General features: G+C 33.4%; 1 protein-coding gene and 1 long non-coding RNA gene across 2 annotated transcripts; one reads left to right on the forward strand and one right to left on the reverse strand.

Annotated features, from left to right (window-relative positions):
• Window positions 1-3,498: 3,498 nt before the first annotated feature.
• On the reverse strand, window positions 3,499-4,744 carry LOC110184392 (uncharacterized). Its single transcript, XR_002319690.2, has 2 exons — window positions 4,669-4,744; window positions 3,499-3,528 (listed from the first exon to the last, which is right to left on the reverse strand). It is a non-coding gene; the product is annotated as an uncharacterized LOC110184392 (long non-coding RNA).
• On the forward strand, window positions 3,929-24,157 carry Myc (bHLH transcription factor Myc). The gene is made up of 3 exons (XM_020952897.2): window positions 3,929-5,055; window positions 6,433-7,690; window positions 18,618-24,157. Exons 2-3 carry the CDS (start codon window positions 6,490-6,492, stop codon window positions 19,592-19,594), a joined length of 2,178 nt encoding a protein of 725 aa, XP_020808556.2. The 5' UTR covers window positions 3,929-5,055; window positions 6,433-6,489; the 3' UTR covers window positions 19,595-24,157.
• Window positions 24,158-24,991: the final 834 nt, after the last annotated feature.

Below are 24,991 nucleotides of genomic sequence, written 5' to 3' on the forward strand. Positions count from 1 at the left end.
GAAAATTTGCAAAATGTGTCAACGAGTGGAAAATGCGAAAAACAAACGAAGCCAAGAAGGAAAATAAATAGGGAACGATAGAGAAAGCACAAAAAGCACAGAAGGCGCCATAAATAAAAGCAGTGAATGATGATGAGCTGCAAAGGGGGATGGGGGTATTCGATGTAAACAAGACCGAACACGATTCCTTACGAAAATAGAGCCATGCAAATAATTGTTGTAATCGAGTTACTCATTAAATTGAGGCTTCAATTATTACCAAGTAATTGGTATAATGAGTTATTATTATTATCAAAGATCTAAATACTTGATATTTGAAATTAAATTGTTAATACTACCTAAAATACTTAATTGTTTAACACTTTTTAATGGTTCTAATTTTTTCAGGGTCAGGACTGTTTTTTTTTTAATACAACAAACAAAAGTCCTGACCCCAAAATCGCCACATATGGTCAGTATTTGTGTTTAGTAAATAACTTCCCCTAGGCCTAGTCCCCCAAAGACACTTAAAAAAACACAATGCAATCCCTTTAAAAGTAATCCTCGCCTTCCAATCGCGACCTTCAGTGGGGTTTTACGTCTATAATTGCCCCTATGATTCAGTTATGCCGAAATACTTGAGTATTGAGCTCCTCAAATAATTTATTATTGAAGGTTTGCACAGGCGTTATCTTTTCTGATACGAAAGGCGCCTAAAAAGTGGTAAATTATATTACCCAATCGAAAATGTGCAAAATAAATACACTTGGTTAGTAAAAAAAATTGAATCGGAAATAATTCTATAAAACAATTGACCAACAAGTTAAAGGCTTCCTATATTTTTGGAATTTAAATTAAATAAACTGTAAAATTTTAATAATATATTTATACATATTTTGTAGTTTAAAAAGAGCATTACTAAATGTGGCTAAAAGAATATAGTAACAAATTTTAGATAACTACAATGTTGCTACAAAAAAAATCTAGTGCGCAAAAATGCAATTTACGATTACTTTACGTTATCAATGGGCGACTGTTTCGGGCCTCCACGAGCATAACGGTATTCATATAGTATAAAACCAGACTATAGCATTTGAATTGCCATTACAATTACAAAAGCACACCTGTCCTCGGCTTCAGTCCACCTTATCAGCTACTATGCATATATACATATATACATATGTACATATGTATATACTTCCTAATACAACTTACTATATATATTACAAGCATACATTAACGTCGTCGTTAAAGCTACATTGTTGATGCACGTGTAAACCGTTAAATATCAAATAAAACTATGACTAGAGATGCGATTAAATGTATTAAAAATATTTTAATATTTAAAAAAAAGTATTTAAATTTTTAAAAAGTTTTTTTATCAAGTTCTAGAAATAAGAAAAATAAATTATAAAATTAATGAAGAATATATTTACTGAAATCTAATCAATCTAAGATCTGGTAATTTGGCTATGAATGTTTGTATATATTATATTATAATTTATTATAATATATTATAATAAATAAATTGATAAAAGATAATAATTTTAAAAATTTAAAAACAACCAAGCATATTTATTTTTCACAAATATGAAGAATAATTCTATTATATTAGGTTTCAATGCAAATATTATTTCAATACTATAATTTAGCTATATCATGGCTATACCATATCGATGCATTTGATGGAAGTAAAGTGTTCCAGGTTACGTTACGTCCATTTTTTGAAAGCTCGTCGAATTCTTGACAAACTGGAAGTGAAAACTTAATGACGCAGCGCCACTGTTACTAGTTGGTCTTTATTTACGCAGTTGGTTTTTCTCCTCATGCACCCATTTTTGTAACCAGCAAAAATGTATATTTAAAAAAAAGAGAAAAAAAGCCATAAAAAAAAGTAGTAACACGCGCAAAAATTAATTGCGCAAAAGTTTAGCCACCAAAATATTTCAAAACTTATTGAAATCGAACTTGGCGGGAAAAAGCTCGCAAAATGTGCGCCAACTTGTTGTTTTTCTTTCACCGCTGCACTTATACCTTTCAGTAACAAGTGGTAAGGAGTATACCGATTTTATAATAACATTCTTTTACTCATCTAAATATTGTACGAAAATAATTTGATATAATAATAATAATAACAAAAAAAATTTATGTGAAACTGTCTTTTAATATTTTCCAGCATTAATCGTAGGTTTCGTACACATAAATAAATAATTAAATTATATATAGTACAGGGTATCAATCAGTCGCTATGCACATTGCACATTTCTCTGCTGTGTTGCCTTGTTGCGAAATCAAAACAAATCAAAAGCGAGTGAAAGAGCAAGGAGGAAGGGCACAGGGCGGAATGCACGCGCCAAAAAGTGCAATGGAAATTGCAAGGGGATAAAGGGGACGGTTAAACGTAGAAATGGAAATCAAAGCGAAACGTAACGGAATCAGCGAATCAGCGGGCGGTGAAAATTATGAAAACAGCAAAGAACTTTGCGCCGTTTATTTATTTATTTATTTTTTTCATTTATGAGCCCACCTGATGATTTTTGTCGATTTAACTATTTTATTATTCGATTATTAAGTTGGTGGGAAAAATAAGGAAAAGCCCTAAGAACAGTCTTAAAATTATGAATAAATCATAATATAAAGATTATATAGTGTATTTAAAAAAAATCCTAATCATATCTTAATTTTAGTCAGAAGGTAAAAACGTTGTGAAGGAATCATATATATTCTTGATCAGCATAAAAACCGGATTGGTTTAGTCATATCAGGTAGAAAAAAATTTTTTCAAAATTTTATAAGGGGTTACACCACTAAAATGTTTAATAATTGATCAAGTTCTTAATTTAAAAAAAAATTTAATTATGGTTGCAGATTTATAAACCTAATAAAAATTAACATTGAACAGCTTTTCGAATTAAAATTAAAGAATTTTTGACGTAGGTAGGAGATTTTCAAACTTTGATTTTTTTGAGTTGTGATATTTTTTATATCACAATCATAAATACAACTCAACTTAAATAAAAAAAAATCTAATTATTTATGAAATGTATAAATAAATGTATATGTTTTGTTATTTAAGTTATATCTTAACAGGCAAAAAATAAGCAGTTAAATCTACTGCTTTAAAATTATTAAAAATAAATAATAAGGATTTTTTTAAACAAAATTAAAAAGATAAATTTAATAAAATAAATTAAAGTTTTCGAGCATTTTTAAAATTATTTATATGTTGAAAAATAAAAATGTTAAATTAAATATTGAACTTACCACGGCATTTGAAGTATGATAATGATAAATTATTTAATTTGTTCCATTTTATATAATAATTAATGAATAATTATTATTTTAATTTTACACATATTATGGAAAATCTTGAATTTCTTTTTTGTCTTTATTTTCGACATTGTTTTTACCATTTAGTGGGTATAATTTAATTAGACTTGAGGTAGGTTTCGCGCACTCACTTGTTATTTTTATTTTTTGTTATTTTATTTCTCCTTTTATTGTCTTTTTCTTTGCCGCAAAGTTCAGGGGTTCAATCAACTTGACAAACTGAAATTGGAGTTGCGAATGAGAATGGATGAGCGGAAGAGAGGGGGAAGCGTGAAAGGTGCAGCTTAAATTACAAACAAAACACAGACGAGAGACTTCATAAAACAAAGGAAGAAAAATAAATAGATAAAAGTGATTAAAGAGACAATGACAGTCAGCAAAAGGAAAACCAGGAAAATAGGCAAGAACAGGACGTAAAATAATAAGCTCTTTGTTTCAAATAAATACCTAAATTAATTCCTTTTTTATATCACAATAAATTGCTTTTAAATTGCACAATTTATTTACAAAATATATGAATTAATTATTATTATATTTAAGGGAACGTAAACAAATTTCACAAGCTAGTTAAATATATTTTAAATGTTTTATCATTCCTCACTTGCATTAATTTTTTTCTTTTTTCAAAAGATGATGCAAAATGAATTTGTTTATTTTTTCCCCTTGCCCGACTGCTCTCTAGCACACTGGGTTCAACTTGCTTTGTGTTTGTAAACAAATTTCCACTCAAAAGGCGCGAAGCAAAACAAAAACCGAGTGAGTGAGTAAGTGTTAGAGACTCAGAGAGCGAGAGAGTCGAACCGGCATTTGTCCAAGTCGAGAGAACAAAAATCGCGCATCACGCTCTCGGCTGTCGTCGGCAACCGTCGACTCCGTTCGGCTTTTGAAGAAGCCTATATATACCAGTGCAAGCTGCTTATTCGGGAAAACAAATTTTTTTTAAACGAAATTTGACGTGGAAACTGGCTCTCTCGCTTTGTGGATTTTTGGCTGTTTTCCCGCCCAACAAAAAAAGCAAAGTTCTGTTTCTGGAAATAATAATATTGAATACCAACTAGGCTAACGTCCAAAAAGTAAAGAAATAATTAATTACAAGCAACAAATCACAAAAAAACAGTTCGCTAAAACCACACAACCACTGTTACAAATCCGTTAAAAATGTCACACAGAAATAACCATAGTGCAAAAACCGGAGAAGGAGAAACGCAACGAAAGTCCTATTAAACCAAGGAAATTCGCGCAAAAACCTACAACAAGCAGTGAAAGAAAACAATAAACTTAACAAATAAATCAAAGAAATAATAAACCAGTGAAATAACACATAACTAATACAAGATAATCGGAATATATTCCACTTACCGAAGAAAAAAATCCAAGTAAAGCGCGCGAAGCAGAGAAAGGAAAACGAATTTTTTTTGGTGTCCCTTTTTTTGGTGTTCTTGACTAAATTGTATTTGTTTGACGCAAAAAGTGCGCAACAACACTTGTGAGACTTGCGAATAAGGAGAGATAGAGCGCGAAAGAGAAGGCAGCGGTAAACGCAGCAGCAGCAGCAAAACGAAGAAACTTAACCAAATTGGATTACATTTACATTTAATTGAATAGAACACACACATCCGCAAAAAAAAACACGCCCGCAACAACTGACAACTGGATACCAGCACATATATACACACACAACCAACGCAGTCGAACCGTCTAAGTAACGGGACTTCGTCTACAAAAAGGAAAAGCTGTTGAAAAACGGTGAGTGCGAAGGCGAAATGAAATCAAGAGTGCGCGGCTGGCTTATCCCGAAACAACTGAAATTGTTAGTGAAAAAAAGAGATCAGTGCAGAGGCAGAATTCGAAAGAATTTCGCGAGAACTTCATAAGAATGCGGGAAGGGGGAAAGGGGAGATGGAAGTTTCTCGATTCCTAACTGTTAATGCGCTCACACACCAGTGAAAAAATGTCTGTTATTCCTTTTTGTGATCTCGCGCGTGCATACACACAAGCAAAATTGGTTCGAACAAGAATTTTAGTCGTTAATATTTTCTTGTTCAGTGTTCATCGTTTTAAAGAAAAGAATTTTAATAAAGTTAATGTACAATTACAATTTACTTGCAATTAATTTGTCTTGAGCTGTGAAATTAAAAAGTACAACTAATAATAAATTAAACTGTGCTGAGATTTAAAAATAAAAATACTTACTTCCTTTAAAAAATTTAAATATTTAAACTTAAAAATCTAAGTGACCAAAACGTAAACTTTTCTTTATATTAATATTTAATAATAATTAAATATTAATAATAATTATTAAATAATTCATATTTCAGTGATTCGAAGTTCTTGCAAAAGACCCTTGTGCTTGTGTATGCGTGCGTTATTAAACTGTACTGTGTTTACCGTTAGTTTTCTGCCAATGCAACGGCATGTAAAGGAACCAAAAAAATTGAGAGAGAGAGAGATTTATTAGTTGAAGGTCAGCCAAATATGAGAGGAATGAGAATTGGAATGGGAATAGGAATGCGAAATGGAATATAAATCGGCGTTGCTGCCCGCGGCCGCCGTCTCTATCTCTCATTCCCTTTTTTTTTTGTTGTTGTCCATCTGGAGGAATCGCAAGTTCGAGTGCTGATGAACCGTTAATAGTGTTTAAATTGAATCGCGTAAAAGGCTATTAATTATTATTTTTTTTTTAAATTTATTTTATTTACTTTCTGATAACATTTCCTGAACCCTCCGCCACTGACGTCAAGCAATGAAATGGAAATCGGGACAAGTTTAAAAATGCTATTATAATTACTACTTTTTTTTTTTTTAATTTATTTTAATTATTATTAAAATAATAAAAAAAATTACAAATTTATAAAATTTAAATAAAAATGAGAATTTAGGATTTGAGAGTAAAGAACCTCTCATATTTGGCTCAACATTAAAATACCTATTATTTGTAAAATAATAAATGTGTATAATTCCAAATTAATTCTATTAATTAAATGGACTTGTAAAAATATAAAATATAAATATTAATTAAATTTCAAATAATTTCCAGTAATTTAAATAAGTACAAAAAATGTATATATGAAATATTTTTATAAATCGTTAAACAACAATTTTCCCCATTTTCTTATTTTGCAGACAGCGCCCAAAACAAACTCAGGAAATAAGTTAATAGGACACACACAGAATTAAAAAATGAATTTATTACCAATATTCTCGGAGGAGGAGGACTCCACCACAATGAACTTTGACTTGTGCAACAATTTCTTTAGCGATCCTCTGTTCGAAAATGATGAAACGATGCCCAGCATTCGTAGTGATTGTTTAAAGGACAAAAATGAAATATTCTCCGACGGCATTCCATACAACTGGAGAGAGGATGTGAAGCCGAGCATTCTTAATGCAGACCTCATGTGGTCAGCGCCAGCGGGCTGCAACAATGCGGCAAATATGAATGCAAATGGCAACAACAGTGCCGCATCCTCGTACAGTGAAACCAGCGCCATGTCCTTTGCCGAGGTCTCTGGCTCAACGAATCCCTACTCAACCTATCAGCGTCCTCAGACGGGACAGACACAACAGCAGCAGCAGCAGCAGCAGCTACAGCAGCAGCAGCAGCAGCAGCAAGATAACAACGATGATCAACTCCCAGTGATTATCAAGCTGGAACAGGCGGAAATGGATTATACCTGTGCTGAGAAGCGTCGCCGTATTAGGTATTCCGAGACTCTGAATGAAGACCAATTGATACCGCCGGGCACCAGTTTATTGCGTAAAAGGAATCCCCCAATGTTGTCCAGTGTCTCGTCCTCCGCGTCCAGCAACCGCAAGGTGAGCGAGTTGAAGAACAGAAAAATCCAGAGGCCAGACACTCCACACAGCCTCAACGATGAGGTGGCGGCTGCCCCCGAATTCCGACATAATGTTGATCTGCGTGCCTGCGTGATGGGCAGCAATAATATCTCACTGACCAGTGATGTGGATGTGATTAGCCAGATCAGTGGTTATTTGCTAAATGCTGCCAAGGGACTGTTTCCAACCCGTTTTCCCATTAACGATATGGACGATGTCCTCGATGTGCTCAATCAGGAGGTTGAGTCCCAATCTAAGCAGCAGCATCAGCAGCAACAACAGCAACAACAACAGCAGCAGCAGCAGCAACAGTCTGCCATCGATAAAGTGGTCAGCAGCAGTACAGTGGCCTCACCGCCAACAACTAGCTCCGATTGTGATTCGGATGATGGCGATTCTAATCCCTATGCCCGGTCGCGGCGCAATCAAAGTAACAAAATCATCAGCAACAGTTACAGCATGATGTTGCACAGTGATCACAGCTATACGCGATGCAATGAAATGGTTGATGATGGACCCAATATTGAGACGCCCTCCGATTCCGGTGAGTTTTTAATACACATTTTTTTAACTTTGAGAATTATCTAACTTTGATATACAAGATTGACAAGATTCCTTGTGTTGATTTAAACAGTTTTTAATTACAATATAATAGAACATTTTTAGAAATAGAGCTCTAAATATTGGTATATTCGTTTTCTATATTGAAATTAATCAGTTAATATTAGTCAAAATTTATGTATTTAGGTATTCAGAGTTTAAAGTATATAATTTGAGATACAAGTTTCTAGTGTTGCTTTTAATCAAAATTTATTAGAAAATTTTTAGAAATAAAGGTATACATTTTGGTATTTTAGCTTCCTTAATTGGCATTAATCAGTTACTATTAGTTATAATTTATATATATATAAGCAGTTAAGGTTTTAAGACAATAGATCTATTAAATACCTATACATTTTCTTGGCTCTAAAAATAATCAATGACTTGTATAAGATTGTATTTGTAAAATTGATTGGTGGGTTAATCGTTAAAAGCAATCAACTAATTATAGAACAGGATATATCTTGCGGGGTTGTCTTATTAATTTCCACCGCTTTTCTTTCCCACACAACTTATACTCCCGCCCCTCCCCCCTCTCTCCTACCACTTATTCTCTTGCCTTAACTCAACATTGTTTTTGTTGCACATTCAACTAGTGTTCGCACTTCCGTTTTGTGTGGGCGTTGCACAGAGATACACTGAAACCAACAAGTCACAACAACACGCAAACACACACACACACGCACAATTACCACCATCGGAAAATCGATCAAAGGGGGGTTGGTGGTGGCGGGAAAAAACACGCCTACGTCAACAGCAAACGTAGTAAACTTGTTACGTTGCTCTGCACACGCCCACGTTTGTCTGAGGCGATTCTCATTGATTTTTTTCTGTGTGTGTGTTTGTGCTTTTCGCCGTTTTCCGTTTTGCCTTTTGGGCTTTCCTTTACGCTTTTCTCCCTCCCCCACCCCCACCCACACACAACTCGGAAAATGTTGGCGCGTGGCTTTCATGGCTCATTGTGTATACTACGTTGTGTGTGTGTATATATTTTTTTTATGTTTTTAATGTTTTTCCATGGCGTCATCCTCTCACAGAAAAAGAAGGAAAAAAAGTTATCATCAGGCAAAAGGAAAAGGGGATGATGTTCTTGCGCAGTACTAGTACTACGCCCAAAAATGAAATAAAAGCTGAGCTAAAATACATATATACTATATAATATATATATATATAGTGGAATCTGGCGCTCTCTTTTGGGCCAACACCCCAACATTTTCTAAGCTTTTCCTTATGTCGCCGCCTGTTGTTGTTGTTGGGCTTTTCAAGGATGTCTGCCCGGCATGGCCACGTGGCAGACAGCCCCAAAATTTTCCTTTCCTCCTTTGCCGGCATTTTATATATCACATTTTTTTTAGGGAGTAGTTGCGACTTTTTGCATACCTATTGCCTCTTATTTTTCACAATAATAATTAATAATAATCGAAATGTAAAAACATTTAGAATATTCAATTAACTTCAAAGTCAATAGCAAAAGATTTCTAATAATTAAAATACCCATTTTCTCATTTGCATTAATAATAAAATAATAATTAATAATCACCAAGTTATGCATTAAAAATTAAAAATAATACATTTTATTGCGTCAGGCAATTTAAATGAACTTTTTAATACAAAATAGAGTCATTACCATTTTGTAAAAATAACATTTAAAACATAAAATAAAATCCCTACACTTCAAAATAAATAATTAAATAATAAATATTAATTATATTACAAAATAAAAAATAGGATATCGTGTATGCCTTTAAAACTATTTCCAACCGGGTTCAATGTCTCCTCTCTCTTTTTGGCGCGCAAATCTTTACTATCCATTGAGCAACCCTCGCAGTCGCACACGCGCGCCCCGTCTCGCTCGGGGGCCGCCGCCTCTCACGCTTACGTCACGTCACGTCAATCATCTTTTACTACGCTTTACGCTACAACTACAACTACGATTACGACGACGGCAACTACGACTACGACTGCAAAGGCAAATACAAAATGCAAATGCAAATGCAAATGCAAATGCAAATGCAAAATGCAGCTATGCAAAATACTAGCTTACTATTCATTAGTTTCTTGATTGTCTAAACGAAACAATAACAAAAAAAAGCATTAACTTAATAATAAAATCAATAAATCTTAATAATAATAACAACAAATGCATCAAACAAACGAGCGAAAAAAAAGGCGAAAAAAAATAAGCTAAAGCAAAAGCAATAAAAGGCAACCACCAGACACTCACACTTGTTTTGCTCCCCATGCTCGTGCTCGCTCTCTCTTCCGCGTGCTCAGATGCCGGCTGGCTGGCCGGCCGGCTCTTTTCCTCTCACTCTCTTTCTCTTGCAATTTGCCGAGTGCAATTAAACCGAAGTGCAACCAACAACAAGAAACACTCTCACACATTTCGATATACATATATACACTTCGCGTCGCGTCGCGGCACTTTTGCACGTTTCGCACGTTTGTTTTGATTGTGTTGTTGGTGGCTTTTGGTTTTGCTTTTTTGCCGTTTTGCTTTTTCGGGTGTTGTCTCGCTGCTTTTGCATTTTCGCATTCACCGTTGCCGCGCATTTTGACTTGTGTGTTGTTACCAAGCGCTCCACATATTCGTGTATTTATTTTCTCCCGCCGCCGCTGCCGCCGTCGCCGTCTCCGCGAGCGATTAGCAGAGAATAGAATAAAATTAGAAACAAGAAATCGGCGGGTGGTGTGTGGGGAAGGGGGGTAGGCGGCAAAAGTGTAGCATAAATTGAGTAGAAACGCCCACGACCACTGAGCCCATTTATTTATTTTAATTATGCGTTGCCATCAAAAATGAAAAAGATGAAGAAAATGATTCATTTGTAAATGAAAGAATTTCACTAGGAATTTTATGAAAAATTAAGCGAATATTTTGAGCTTACTTAACATATGAAACTTCAGTTTTCTTATAATTTTATCCTAAGAAATATTAAAAAAAGCTTCTACATATTACTTTTCAATTAATTTATAAAATTGTGCAATTATTAGCAATTAAAACTTTGATACTAAACTAATAGGGGAAACTGCAAATCTTTTGACAAACCAAATCTAATCAAATGTCGCTTTTACTTCCCCCGCAACGAAAGAATTCCATGTCATCATCATTATCATGATCATCACATTCTAAACATCATAACTTTTCCACTGCTAATTCAGCAACTAAAAAACTTGACACAAGTGGTCTAAGATTAATTCTTTTCTTTCTTTTTTTTGAACGCCCAGCAACACGCACTGCCTAGAGAATTAGAAATAGATATCGAAATAGAAATAGCAGAAGAATAGGAACGCAACAAAAAAAAAATAGAAATGAAATGAAATCAGGTGCGTGCCGCAGATTAGCAAATATGTATGTATCTACCCATCTCGCTTCCGCAAGCGGTTGATTAGAGCCAGTGCGAGTGAGAGACACGCACTTGTATCAATATCAGTGCCTCTGCTGCCGCCTTCGCTGCGCTGCACAGTTCAGTTCTTCTCTTCTTCTTCCTCTTCTAATTAGTATAAAAGGTTCCCTTTTCGCGAGTGAAAGGGAGAGGGCGTGTCACGTGCGAGCGGGAGAGGCGAAGGCGGCGGCGGCGGCGCCGCCAGTTGGCAACAGGGGAAAAAAAACTTAAACTACGCACAATAGATTTGGTTATGAGGGGGTGCGAGAGGGAGAGGGCACGACATGCGTAAGTTGGCGCCTCTGTGTATTAATTTTTTTTTTTTTTTTTGGCATTTCGCACCTTACTTTTTGTGTGTGCGTGTTTGGAAAAATGTTAATGAACTGAACCAAGGTCAGAGTCGGCTGGAAAAAGTGCGTAGAAAACGAAATGCGCGAAAAAAAAACTGAACACAGAAAAAAAAAAACAAAACTACGAAGTTACTCACGGAAACAGAACAGAACACAGAAATAAAAAAATAATAATAATTGCCCAAAAGGTTTAATTTCCTTTTTGGGTTTTATTTGGCGGTTTTCACTTTCATTGCCTCGCTTTTTGCTCTTTCTCTATTTCTCTTTTGCATTAATTTATGCCACGAAAAGTAAACAATATCGATGTAACAATTGAAAGTTAGAGAGATATCAACAAATATCAATGCAAATTTAATACAAACAATTAATGATTAAATAATAACAAAAAGTTTAAAAACTTTGCATGATAATGCTTGTAAACTGTAAAAATATGTTGGTAATAATGCCTTGGTTTTTTTTTCCATCAGCATTTTGCCTTATTTTTTTTTTTTTGGCAGTTTCTTGAGTTTCTTTGGACTTTGTGTTGCTAGGCGCGTCTTTTCGTCTTTATCTCTCTCTTACACAAACGCTCACTTCTTGCCCCCCCCCCCAACCTACCGCTGTTGTCTCTCTCTCTCTCTCTCTGTGTGTGTGTTGTACGTATTGCGTCGTAGTTGGTTTTGTTGTTGCTTTATTCGCACACGTGTAGCAATAAATTGTTATGCTCAAGGTCGCAATAGCTGCGGCGGCGACGACGGCGGCGATAAAAATGCCAAAAGCCCATACAGAGCCACAAAGACAGAGTGGGAGAGGAGGAGATAGAGAGAGAGAGCGAGGCAAGCGGGCACATCTGGAGATAGAGAGTAGCGGTGATGGAAGGCGGAGGGAGAGCAGGGAAAAGCTCTCCCTGCTCTCTCTCTCTCTCTCTCTCACGCACTTGGCACAGCTTTATTTATTTATCTTTTTTTTTTTATTTTTTGCAACGAGCCTCCCTTTATGAGAGATTTCCTGCCCATATATGTACATAAGTATATTTCTTTATAAATCCCATAGAATTTATGCTACAGGGCACATTCGATATATTATTATAAATTCTATAAGAAACCCCCAAAACATGTTGCCAAGCAAACCAGAAGTTGCCCTCTTAATGCACAAGAATGTTGCTAAAAGCATAAGGAGAACTTGAATGTTGCCAGACGCATTTTCATAATTTATGTGCAAGTTACATTATTATTACATTATTGATGCGATGATGCTGTGCGATATGTCGCATTGCGACGCCGGTCAACATTAGTCATTATATATTGCACTTGAGTAGGAACGTGGGGCGGGGCGGGGCGGTGGGCTTAACTTTTGATGACTCACATCCCGCTTTTTCCACCGATGATGAAATTCCCATTTCCCAACTACGTCACTCACTTATAGGCGAGAGAAAAAGGAAAAGCCGAGAAAATGAAAAGGAAGCAAAAGTGCAACAAATGCGCGTGGGAAAATCTGCCAAAGCAAAACCAGCAGCAGTAGCAGCGGAAGCATATTTTTTTTTCTCCACAAATATCTACAGTTAAGGATATATAGTTTGAGAAAGTTTTCAAAATTAAAGTTCAAAATTAATTTATTCCGTATAAAATCCTTTCCTTGTGTTGAAAAATTCATGTTGATATATTTTGTTTATTTAATTTATTGTTGATATGAACATTCTTTCGACCTATTTTCCTGGCCACAATCGTTTGGGTTTGATCTGCTTGATGTTGCTGCAGCCTGGATCTGCGGTTGAGCGACATGTTGCCAGCAGATGTTGCTGCCGTACTTGCAATTTCTGTTGCAGATGCAGCAACTATTGTTGCTGTTAGCTGTTGTTGTTGTTGCTTCGCATGAGGAGGCGTCTGTTAACCTTTGGCTTAAGTGCACCATGTGTTGCAATTTATTTGATTTTCATGCGAAATGCCAACGCAAAAATTACAAGAAAAATCAGTGGGTGAGGCGTGGGAAAATGTGCATTTATATTATATAGTAAATGTTTTCGTTCTTGTTTAACTATATTTCTACGAATTTCGCTTAAATTTTAAAGCCGTAATTTGGCATTCAACAGAAATCGTTACATTTATTATAAACAAATTGAAAATGAAGGAATATATATGTGTGAAGTCATTCCCCTTGGTGATGATCTAAAGCCAACACAATTCCTCACTCAATGAACTTTCTTCTAAATATTATTAGTAAGCTTTTGCAGTTCTCTCTTTCTCTATTTTTTTATTTTATTATTTTATCTGTGGGGGAGGGAGAAGAGAGAGAGATAGAGAGAGGGAGAGATATATAGATAGATGTGTCATAAAAGTCGAAGTAAACAAAACTGAAACCGAGGCGAGTGAACACAACACTGCGTTTGTTATTAAACAAATTTGCCAATGAAGGGAAGGGGAGGGGGAGGCGCTGGGGGAAGGGAAAACGTCTCCAGACTGATGTTATTGTTGCTGCTGTTATATGAGCGCATTTGTTTAATTTTACGACTTACGTGTACAATGGTGGAAAATGTAAAACATATTGCGATATTTTTTGGGGAATTTTTCTTCATGATATTTTATACATTTTCATTTTATTCATTTTTGTAAACATTTATTATTTATTTTATTCACTATTCATTTAATTCATTATTATTAACATAAGTAAGTTAACAATCAATTCATTTTATTCATTGTAAGTCAATTTATTCATTATTTATGTTATTCATTTTATACTTATATCTTTTTTAATTTTCCAAATATTTCTGGACTAATTTCTTTATTTTATGTATCATTATTCCTTAGTGTTTTTCTAAATTATTCATTATTCATCCTCATAAGTTAGTTAATGATTAGAGTTTACTGGCCTAAGGGATTACTAACCTAATAGTTTGCAAAAAAAATATATATACACCTATTGAGTCATTGATGACTCAATTTTTCGTTGAAATATAATTCTATGGTAGCGCCAAGTGGGCTTAATTTGTCCCACTGTGCCTTATTTGTCGCTGCTGCTTGTGTTTGCTTCTTTTATTTTTATAGGCTTTTTAAAAAATTCTTGTCTGTATTACATCATTTTACTCAGTCTCTGCCTCTATCTTTTGCCATTTCCATTTTCATTTCCATTTCAATTTCATTTGTCTGACCCAGCCCAAAAGGTTTGGATTTAACCCTTTTTGATATCTGAAGCATCTCATCTGCTGCATTTCTGCTGCTGTTGCCTTCTTTTTTTCTTTTTGTATATATTGATGATGATGCACTTGTCCCTTTTGTTTTTTTTCCCTGTTCTCTGTTTTGGGTCTCCCTTTGCACTGTCTGTCCGCATCTTCATTTGCTCCCTCTCCCATTCCCTCTCTTGCTCTCCCTTTTGCTATGCTAATTTTATAGGGCAAAAGGCGTCTGTGCTTATCACACACACTCACACTCACACACAAGCGCTATATGCAGCTATACCTCTTGAATATCTATCTATATGTATATATATTCCTGTATAGGGAAAACCCCAGACCACCACCCCCTTGTTTTTCCCCCTGTATATACTAGTGCCTGCACAAAAGTTGCGCAACATGTGGCGGCGTGTGTGCATTTTATTTGCAATTGTAATCCATAGCAGCCCCGTTGTTTCCTCTTCAGCATTGTTTGATACCCTTTTGTAAAGGGTATTGAGAACTTTTGGTATTTAACATTTAATATATAATTAAATTAAACTGAAAGTTTTACTTTGATTGGTTGAATCACTTCCGAGTTCCTTGAGTTAGTATTCGAGACGATCTTAAAATGAATCTTTTAATTAAAGATTACTCCCTTGTTTATTGAGTAAACTAAACCAAACTTGGCATAAGTTTAGACAAGGCTTCAATGCAACAAATACAACAATTTAAGCTCAATTGAAACATATATTTTGTAAAATTGAGAAGAGTATTTAAAAGCCTTCTGTGTGCGCAGCTTCCATTCACCTTTGCTGAAGCCGGCTTTTGCTTTATTATTACGATTTGATCTTGGCTTCGTTCGCTTAGCAACAAAAGTTGCTGTCGTCTCGGATATATATGTATGTATATACACATATATGTATATGTATATATATATATATAAAAAAAAATTAAAAGTTGCTTTGTTTGGTTTTCTGCTTCTTCGACGCGGTTTCTTGTATTTTAATGCAGCAAACGAGTTTGTCTGGTTTTTTTTTCTCCTTTATTTTTTTTTTGTTGGATCCAAAGAGATATATGAAACAGGCAGGGGGACGAACCGATTTACGCGGAATAACCGTTAGTAAACTAAGGCACAACCCTAGTTTTTATTTAAAGCAATGCTGCTATTATTATTATTATTATTATATTATTTCTATTTGCTATACTGCAAATAAAATGCACTTTTTGCAGGGTTGCTGATACATATTGTATTTAGTTTTATCATTGTCTATCAACATCATCATCCTCCCATTCATTGTTTATTTGTTGCAGTCTGGGTCTCTGTCTGGAAATTCCCCTTTTCGATAAATAATAAAGCTGTTCCCTGGAAATCTCGCTTTGACAGTTGTTTTTTCTTTTTTTTTTTTTTTTACTCATTGTTGCTTCATTTTTATTGATTTTTAGTTGAAGCGCAATGCCGTGTGTGTTTGCTTTTCGATTAATTACTTTTGTTTTTTAAAGGGAATTTTTGTGCTTTTAGCAAGTTGCTGAAATTTCTGGGAATTATGCATAATTGAATTTCCAGATTTCTAGAATTCCACACTTCCAGATATCTAGAATTCCAGATTTCCAGACTTCTAGATTTCCAGATATCTAGATTCCTGTGTGTCATCTGAATTTATTTATTTGAAATATTTATTCCATAGCTTTAAACAAATGCCTTTCTGCTTTTCTGACCATTTTTGGTGGCATTCCTTGGAGTCAGTCTTCCACTTGGCAGCTTTTTCCGCAGCGTATGCATCTTGTTTTTTATTCCTTTATTTTTATTTTATTTATTTATTTTTTTTATCTTGCTGCGTTCCTTTGGCGCTGCTAATGAAAAATGGCCGACGAAGCAGCATTCCAAGATTTTTTCTTAAAACCCAATGAGGGGCAAAAAGGGGAAATCTTGGTGGTCTGTTGGTTGTCTAGCCAAAGTGAAATGATGACGTTAGCAAAGCAACAAAAAGAGGAAAAAATATAAGAAAAAAATTCCAAAGAACTTGTCTTGACTCCTTTTTTTATACAATCTCCTGGAAAGAATCATCTGACTCATGCCCACTTCTCGGCCGAGCCTCTCTTTCGCACCCATCGCACGGCAGGTTTCGATTTCGTTGCGGTTTCCAGTTTTATTTTTATTTATTTGTATTTCTTTTTTTTTTGCACTTGATCTTGCAACTTGTTGCACTTGTCAGCAGTCTCCTGCCCCATACCTCCTCACCTGGGTTTTATTCCTTATTTATTTTGTTGTCAAGCGCCAAGTTTCAGCTTCTTTTTTGTTTTGTGTCTTGCTTGCACAGTTGTTTATTTTTTCCCATACAAAAGTATTTAATGTTTAATGTTAAAAAAAGTGAGAGTTATGTTTAAACAGTTGATTTGCTTTGGCGAGGTGTTTTATTTAAAAAACAATGCCAAAAAGTGAGCAAAGGCCAAATTTTATGGAATATTTGTATAAAAAGTAACAAAGAGCCCAAGAAAAATATTATAAGTATTTAAATGTAAATAAAAACATTTAGAAAATAATAGGGGGGTATCAGAAAAATAAGGAAATAACAATAATGTTTTATCGATTTTTAAAAAAATCGATGCATAAGTTGGCATTTCATAGTGGCAATATATGTGAAATAAAACAATGTTAAGATATATTTATATATCGAACCAATATTGTAAAAAAAGGAAACGTACTAATTGAATACAAGCTTTCGAATATTTGTCGATAATATCGATATTTGAAAGTGAATTTCAATCTTTTCGTCCTTTATTTATTCTGTATTTAATGTTAAGTTTAATAATATGAAAACTTGATGTTATTTTGTAATATATATTACCTGTATTTTTCAATTATATTAATATTTAAACGTGTATTGTAATATTTTTAGATAATTTTTTTATTTTATTGTTAAGTTTGATATTATGTTGTATATTTTTCCTATACATATTTTGTTTTTAATAATATCGATACTTTAATGGTAAGTACGATATTTATTTCCTTTGTTTTTCGATAATATCGATATTTTATCTAAATTGTATCACATTTTCAATATAATATTTTATTATTATATTATCGATATTATTTTTCGATGTATTTTCCCCTCGATATACATCCCCCTCCCCTTCCTGCAGTTAACCTGCAGCATCTTCAACTTATTCTTGGTTCAATGTTCGCAACGGAAACGTTAAATTAGCGAAACGGAAGAGGAGAGAGAGAGAGAGCGGAGCCCCCCAAAGCTTTCTCCAATAGCTCCCCAGCTTTCTTTCTCTTTCTCCCTGTTGCCAGGCGGAATTCTATAGAATGGGGAACAGAATGGCAACAACAACAAGAAAAAATACATATAATAATAATAAAAGAATGGAAAACAACGACCAATGACGTCAACAACAACACACACAAAAAAAGGGCGTCGTCGTCGGCGACAGACAGACGACGACGTCGTAGTCGTCGCCACTTGAAATTGAAATCCGTGCAAATCTATTGCTTCCTGAACTCTGATACACTATACTATACCATACTATACTATATAATACTATACTATACTGTATATATACTATATACCGGATATGGAATATACACCAAAGGAAGAGGCGGAGGAAACGTTGACACACTAATCCGCTTTAGTCCTCAGCTCAGTCCTCCTTTTAGAATAGTTTTTGTTTGATTCTCTTTTTTTTTCCACCTACCAAGTCATAATTCTTAGCCAAGGGTCATTAAACTTGGGCCAAGGAAAAGAAAAACATTTGCAGGGCTTTAGTAAATAGAATAAATAGTAAGAAGAGCCAAAGTATTGCATGATGGGTAGAAATGTAGTAGAAAAAAATGTATAGTAAATAGAGCTCTCTTTTGTGATGAATAATTGTAATTATTTAGCTGAAAAAAACTAAAGGAAATGCATCTTGTGTAAAATAAAATAACAAAATTAATGTAAAAAAACAAACCCCCCTCCCTCCCCCATATTTAATAAGCAATCCTCTTTGATTTGTATTCCCTTTTTATAGATGAGGAAATCGATGTGGTCTCCTACACGGACAAGAAGCTGCCCAATAATCCATCGTGCCAGATAATGGGTGCTTTGCAAACAAAAATGGCCCATAAAATATCTGTGGATCAGAAGAAGCCACGATATGGTAATTACAATCTACCATACACACCGGCCAGTAGTAGTCCTGTGAAATCTGTGGCAAATTCACGTTATCCATCGCCATCGAGTACACCGTATCAGAATTGCTCATCCGCCTCGCAATCATATTCACCGCTGAGCGTTGATTCATCGAGCTCAAGCAGTTCGAGCTCGAGTACAAGCTCGATATCCTCTGGTTTGGTGGCAAATACCACACAGAAGGGGCGTAAGCATTATTACCTGAATGTGGCCACAGATGGCATTGGATCGCGACGAATCCTTCAATCATCGTCATCATCATCCATGATGAGCAAAAAGTGTCGTGGCAAGAAGGCGGCAGCAGCAGCAGCAGCAGCGGCAGCAGCGGCAGCGGCAGCAGCAGGCAACATTAGCAGCAGCAGCAGCAGCATTAGCAGTTCCTCATCATCCACCGGCTCCGTATCGCCCATGGCCCAAACCCAGCAACACAATTGGCAACGCCAAAGCAGCTCAAACTCCAGTTCGAGCCTGGCCAATAGCGGTCGAAATGGTAACAATAGCCAGTTTAGTTTGGATGAGGCCGATACGATTGAGAAGCGTAATCAGCACAATGATATGGAGCGTCAGCGTCGCATTGGCCTGAAGAACCTGTTCGAGGCACTCAAGAAGCAAATACCAACCATTCGGGACAAGGAGCGAGCGCCCAAGGTGAATATATTGCGTGAGGCGGCCAAATTATGTGAGCAATTGACTCGCGAGGAGCAGGAGCTCAGTTTGCAGCGTCAAATGCTTAAGGAGAAGCTCAAACAGCAACAGGAGCTTCTAGCCCGATTCCGTATGGTCAAAACCGAGCCGCTTCAGGCAACCAGCGGATAGTAGTGATGATGATGATGATGAAGGATCAGGAAGGAGCAAGGAGCAGGTGTCCAAGCTCTGTGATGAGCAGGTGAAGCTCTAGAAGCAGCAGGAGCTGTCAAGAGCAAGAAGCCTTGGAATAGTAGTGATTATGATAACTGATTACTGATCGTAATGATATGACCCCCTAGAGCGGCGGCGTTAGGTCGTAACTTTAACATATATATATATATAACATATTTCCTTATAATATTTTTCTTTTTTTTTTTTACTTCTATATTTCACTATGATCCACAGAGATCTTAGATATATTTGACCTTGACCTTAAACATCTTAGGGTTTCTTTTCTTTTTTTTTTAATTTTGTTGTGGAACTTCAATATCAGTTATAGGTAGGCTTTATACAATATGTTTATAACCATTATTTTGGGCTTGCTTCTTTTTTTTAAATGTTGGTGATTTAACAACAAATTTGATTTCTTTAATGTGATATATATATGATTTTCTTCTTAACCTGCGATTCGATTTCGAAGAAGTATGATCGAAACAGAGAAAAACTAAGGAAAACTGCATTTCCTTTTATTATTTTTGATTTTTTTTATGGAATCACGTTGAAGTGTGTTTTTTTCGTCGCTGCTATAATTATTAGGCCTTAGCTAGTTAGTTTAGGTTTTCTGTAAATAACATATATATATATTAATAACATGTAGGGTTTATATTATATAGCTATTATTTTTTTATATATTATATTAAATTAGCTACTTAACCATGAAGTAAACAAAATGGAAAACAAAGCAAAAAACAAAAACGAAGAGAAAACAAACTACAAACAAACAAGGACAAAGAACCAAAACAATGAAAAACAGATAGAAACACGAAATGAAAGGGAAAGCAGAGATGGAAATGGAGGAGAAAATATATATATCTATATATAAACAAAAAAGAAAAACAAAGAAAAACGGATACGGAAAACAGACAAAAGTTACAACGAAAGAGCCACAAAGAGGAGTTTAGAGAGAGAGAGAGAGAAAGAGTTAGAGAGAAAGCCAGAGAAAGAGCACACATAAGATCGAAATAAGATCTATATTTTATAGGATTTAGTATAGCTAAAAGTAGAACTTTTGGTTGCTAAAAACCCCTTAAATATAACCCCCCCTCCCCCTAAAAAACATCTTCAGAAATGTTGAGCCGGCTCCAAAATATTCTAAATAATGGTTCCCCCCACAAAACTTCTTGACGAAGCGATTCGGAACGGGGCCATTAAATATATATATGCTGCTATTTACGCTAAATATATATATATACACTACACCTTTATACTTTGACTTTAGTTCGATAGTTACTAATAAAATATATATATAATATATAAAAAAAAGTATATATATATATATATATCTTTTTATATGTGCGCTTGATCCTATGTATATATCTTTACATATGTACAAAAGACGCATCCTTGGAGCAGAAGCAAAGAAGAACGCACCTCCCCCCCCAAAAAAAAAACCAACCTCAATATGCTTTTGCTTAGATACCCTCAGATTCAGATATACAAAATATATCTGTTAGAACTATGATAATGATGTTGAAAGGAAAACGCTTTTTATATATATACAAACAACCTCCCCCCTTACCCCCACAAATACAAAAAAAAAAAAGAGAAACCACTTGAACGAACTCTACTGCCTATATAAAAATACATTTTTTTATTTGCTATGAAGATTCAAATATATGAATATATATAAATATATACATATATAGAGAACCTGTTTACACTTATACATATATTATTACTATATTCAGTTTTTTCTTTTTGTTTTTTTTTTTTTTTTTGCTACTTATATTAATATATATAATACAAATATATTTTTAACTGATAACTATGCATATGAAATGCGCAAAAACTTAACGAAAACAAAAAAGAAACACGGAATTAAGAAAACCTTTAAACTATTTAATAGTGCTAAAAACAAAAAACTAAACGAAAACCTCTCGGGATCGATATAGTAGGAAGAAGTGAAATACATAGATAACGAAAGAAAGAAAAAAAATAGAAACGAAAGAAAGAGCGAGTAGTGGAGAAAATTGGCTGCAAAAAGTTTGTTGTTTATTGTTGGAGTAGCGAGTAGCAAGTAACGAGTAACGCACTATGAGTTACAAGTAACAAGCATCGAGCGCCGCTCTATAAGTTACAAGTAACGAGAAGCCAGTAACGAGTGAACCCATATAGCGATCGAGAGAGAGATATCATCATCAAGAGATATACCCCCTGACCCGACCCCAAGAGAACTCAAACTTTTGTGAGCTGTTTAACTGTCGATTTTTTGCTAATAAGTTAAAAATGCCGCTAGGCTATTTATATATATATATATGAATATATATGTTATATAGATATACGTATATATATGATGATGAATGATTATTATACCAATATCTAAAATATCAACTAAATAACTTACTACAATTATTACTTATACATATATATATATATATATATATATATACTAAAAGGACATGAAGTGAAGTTGAAAGCGCATTCAGAGAATAGGGATAACGAACTGCGAAAATTAACGAGTGTCAGCTGTTATTTAGGTTTAGAAAAACACACATACACACATGATATGCAAATATATATTAGGCATGGAAATTGAATTAGTTATGTACGAGAATATATGTATATATATATTCGTTTCAACGAAATTTTGATACATGAGTTTCTAGGCTTATATACTATACCCATATACAATATATATTATTATATATTTCTTATAACTTTTTTTTTTAACATATACATTATATAATCAGGATCAGTCCCATGAAATATCCCCCTATATTTTTTCAATACGCCGCCGCTAAAAAAAAACAAAACAAACTTAAATACTTGCTACATTTTTTCTTTGGATTTAATGATAAACACGAAACTTGTTAAATGAAAGGAACTATTGAGGAATATATATATATTTTTTTGTATTGTTTCAACCATTAAATGTACACACACTGTAAATAGCAATCTCGTTAAATAATAGTTACACACAACACACACACGAACCCAAAAGATGGAATTATTTTTATAATAAACAAAACAAAAAAACCCCGGAGAGAAAACACAAAGCAATAGACTTAAGCGAATTGTACAACGCGAAAAACAAAAACAAAACTTCAATAAACCAAAACACACACACACACACCACAAACACACACACCTATATATATACATAAACAAACAAAATACACACACACAAATGCACCTATTTTCCTATAGTACATACAAGAAATAGCTTAAACACCAATAATATCCTTGTTTTCTTTCAACAACAGCAAACAATATTTTCACCAACAAAACAAAACAAAAACAAGAACCGTACAAATTTACGATACAATAAAACAAAAAACAAAATGTAGAAAACAAATGACAAGAAACAAAAACATAACAAAAGTTACAAGAACATGAGAAGAAAATGAAAGGCAATTTAACCTTTACTTTGTTTTTTAGTCCTTTATTTAATTTATTATGTTTGTCGCCAGACGCAAACGAATCAATTTTCAAGTGAAACAAGCATTTTTTTTATACATAATTCTTTATTTCGATTTCAATTCGAAACATTATAAACAAAACAAAAACAAAAAAAAAAAAACAATGACCAAACCAAAATCCTCGCAACACAAAAAAAAAAAACTTTAAAAAATTTGTTTTTGCTTATAAACAACAATTATAACTAAAAAAAATGGAAACAGTTTTTATGTTTAAATATATCTATTATATAAATTTTTTATGATTATGAAATTTTTTTATATTATACACACAAGCTACTATTTGAATTAGTTGTTAAAATTTATTATTATTAAACGAAAAACATTATTTGAAACAACAAATGAAAGAAACAACAAAAATAAAAAAGTAAACAACAAAAAAAACTTGTAAAAAACAAAAAAAAAAAGGAAAAACTTATTAAAAAAAAAGGAAACAATATAAAAACACTGTTAATACACTGAAATAAAAATTTATGATCCTATATAGACGAGCATAATTGAAACATTATATGTATATTTAAACAGCCTTTTTTTAATGTATTTTTGATTATGCTTTTGTCTATTTTTTTGGATGAATATTTTTGAAATGCAAACAATTCTATGATTTTGATGATACAAATTCTGTTCATTTTGGTTATTATTGCTTATTAATTAAATATACATGTAAAAAATCGCAAAATAATATTGATTTACAAAACAATCAAGCTAAACAACAACTCCTATAAATATATATATATATATATAATCTAGTAATTTTTAACTCGTTATGTAGTTACCTATTAATGAAAAACAAAAAACAAATTGAAAACGAAAAAAAAATGAGAAAAGTAAACACAATAATTACATTTTATGTACCTCTTACATATATAAAGTATATATTACACAAACACACACACACACACTTATATATATACACACACACAAACAACAACACTACTTTATATAGAGAAGAAAAAAAAACAAACCGTTTAAACATATATAATATCTTTTTTTTTCAAAATTTATGATTATGGAATTATACAATAAAAATATTTCAACATACCAAGAAAGAAATCAACTTTTTATTTTGTTTTTATTTCAAATTCACATCTGTTTTAATATTGAAGCTTTCCAGCTTTCCATTTCCGTCGATTTTTGGAACAAGGCTTTTGCTCTTTTCTTTTGTTTTTTTTTTTTAATTTTTCAGGCGTCTATGGTTTTGTATTTTGAATTTCAGAATTCTGGTTTTATGTTTGTTTATTTCAGTTGTAAGGCGGATATGGCAAATATCCGAGGAAATCTGAGGAAAAAATACCCCATTGATATTTTTTTAATTACTTTAACAATTGTTCTAATACATAGCTTAAATTATGGTTTTTATTTTTATTATCACATACACTATATATAGTTGTTATGTATTTATTTATAAATATTTATATTTATTTTAAGTAATTTAATTTAAACCCTTAGGACTAACTTAAAATTTGTAAGGTTTAACAACTTACTTTATACTAATTTATAGAATTTATATTTATGCCTTAACCTAACACTATATACTTAAAAAAAAATAAGATTAATATTAGCAAACCATTTAAACCCAATCGTTCCTATGACAGCCATAAGATAAAGTCAACCGATTTTAAATCGTTTTTAGGCATCTATAGTAATTTTATATGCAATAAAAAGGATATTAAATTTTACAATATTACCTATATTTTCTGTTATTGAAATATTTTAATAAAATTTTTGTTTTTTTGAGGAAAAGTTTAATTTAGAAGGATTTACAATTTAAATTTTTAAACAAGGAGTTTAAATTGACTCGGCTGTGAATGCAGTTCTCGAAAATGAATACCATTCACTGTCTTACAAACTCTTTATAAAAATTATAATACCCTTTACTTGAGGAATTTTT

The sequence above is a fragment of the Drosophila serrata genome, unplaced genomic scaffold (genome assembly GCF_035046125.1).
Source record: "Drosophila serrata isolate PLE 108 unplaced genomic scaffold, ASM3504612v1 contig_8, whole genome shotgun sequence".
NCBI classification, from domain to species: domain Eukaryota; kingdom Metazoa; phylum Arthropoda; class Insecta; order Diptera; family Drosophilidae; genus Drosophila; species Drosophila serrata.

What these genes read in the sequence shown, in the direction of transcription:
- Myc (XM_020952897.2), top strand. Translation starts at nt 6,490, where the DNA reads ATGAATTTATTACCAATATTCTCGGAGGAGGAGGACTCCACCACAATG. An exon ending in TGAGACGCCCTCCGATTCCG is followed by an intron (nt 7,691 to 18,617) that starts GTGAGTTTTTAA and finishes CCCTTTTTATAG; the next exon opens with ATGAGGAAATCGATGTGGTC.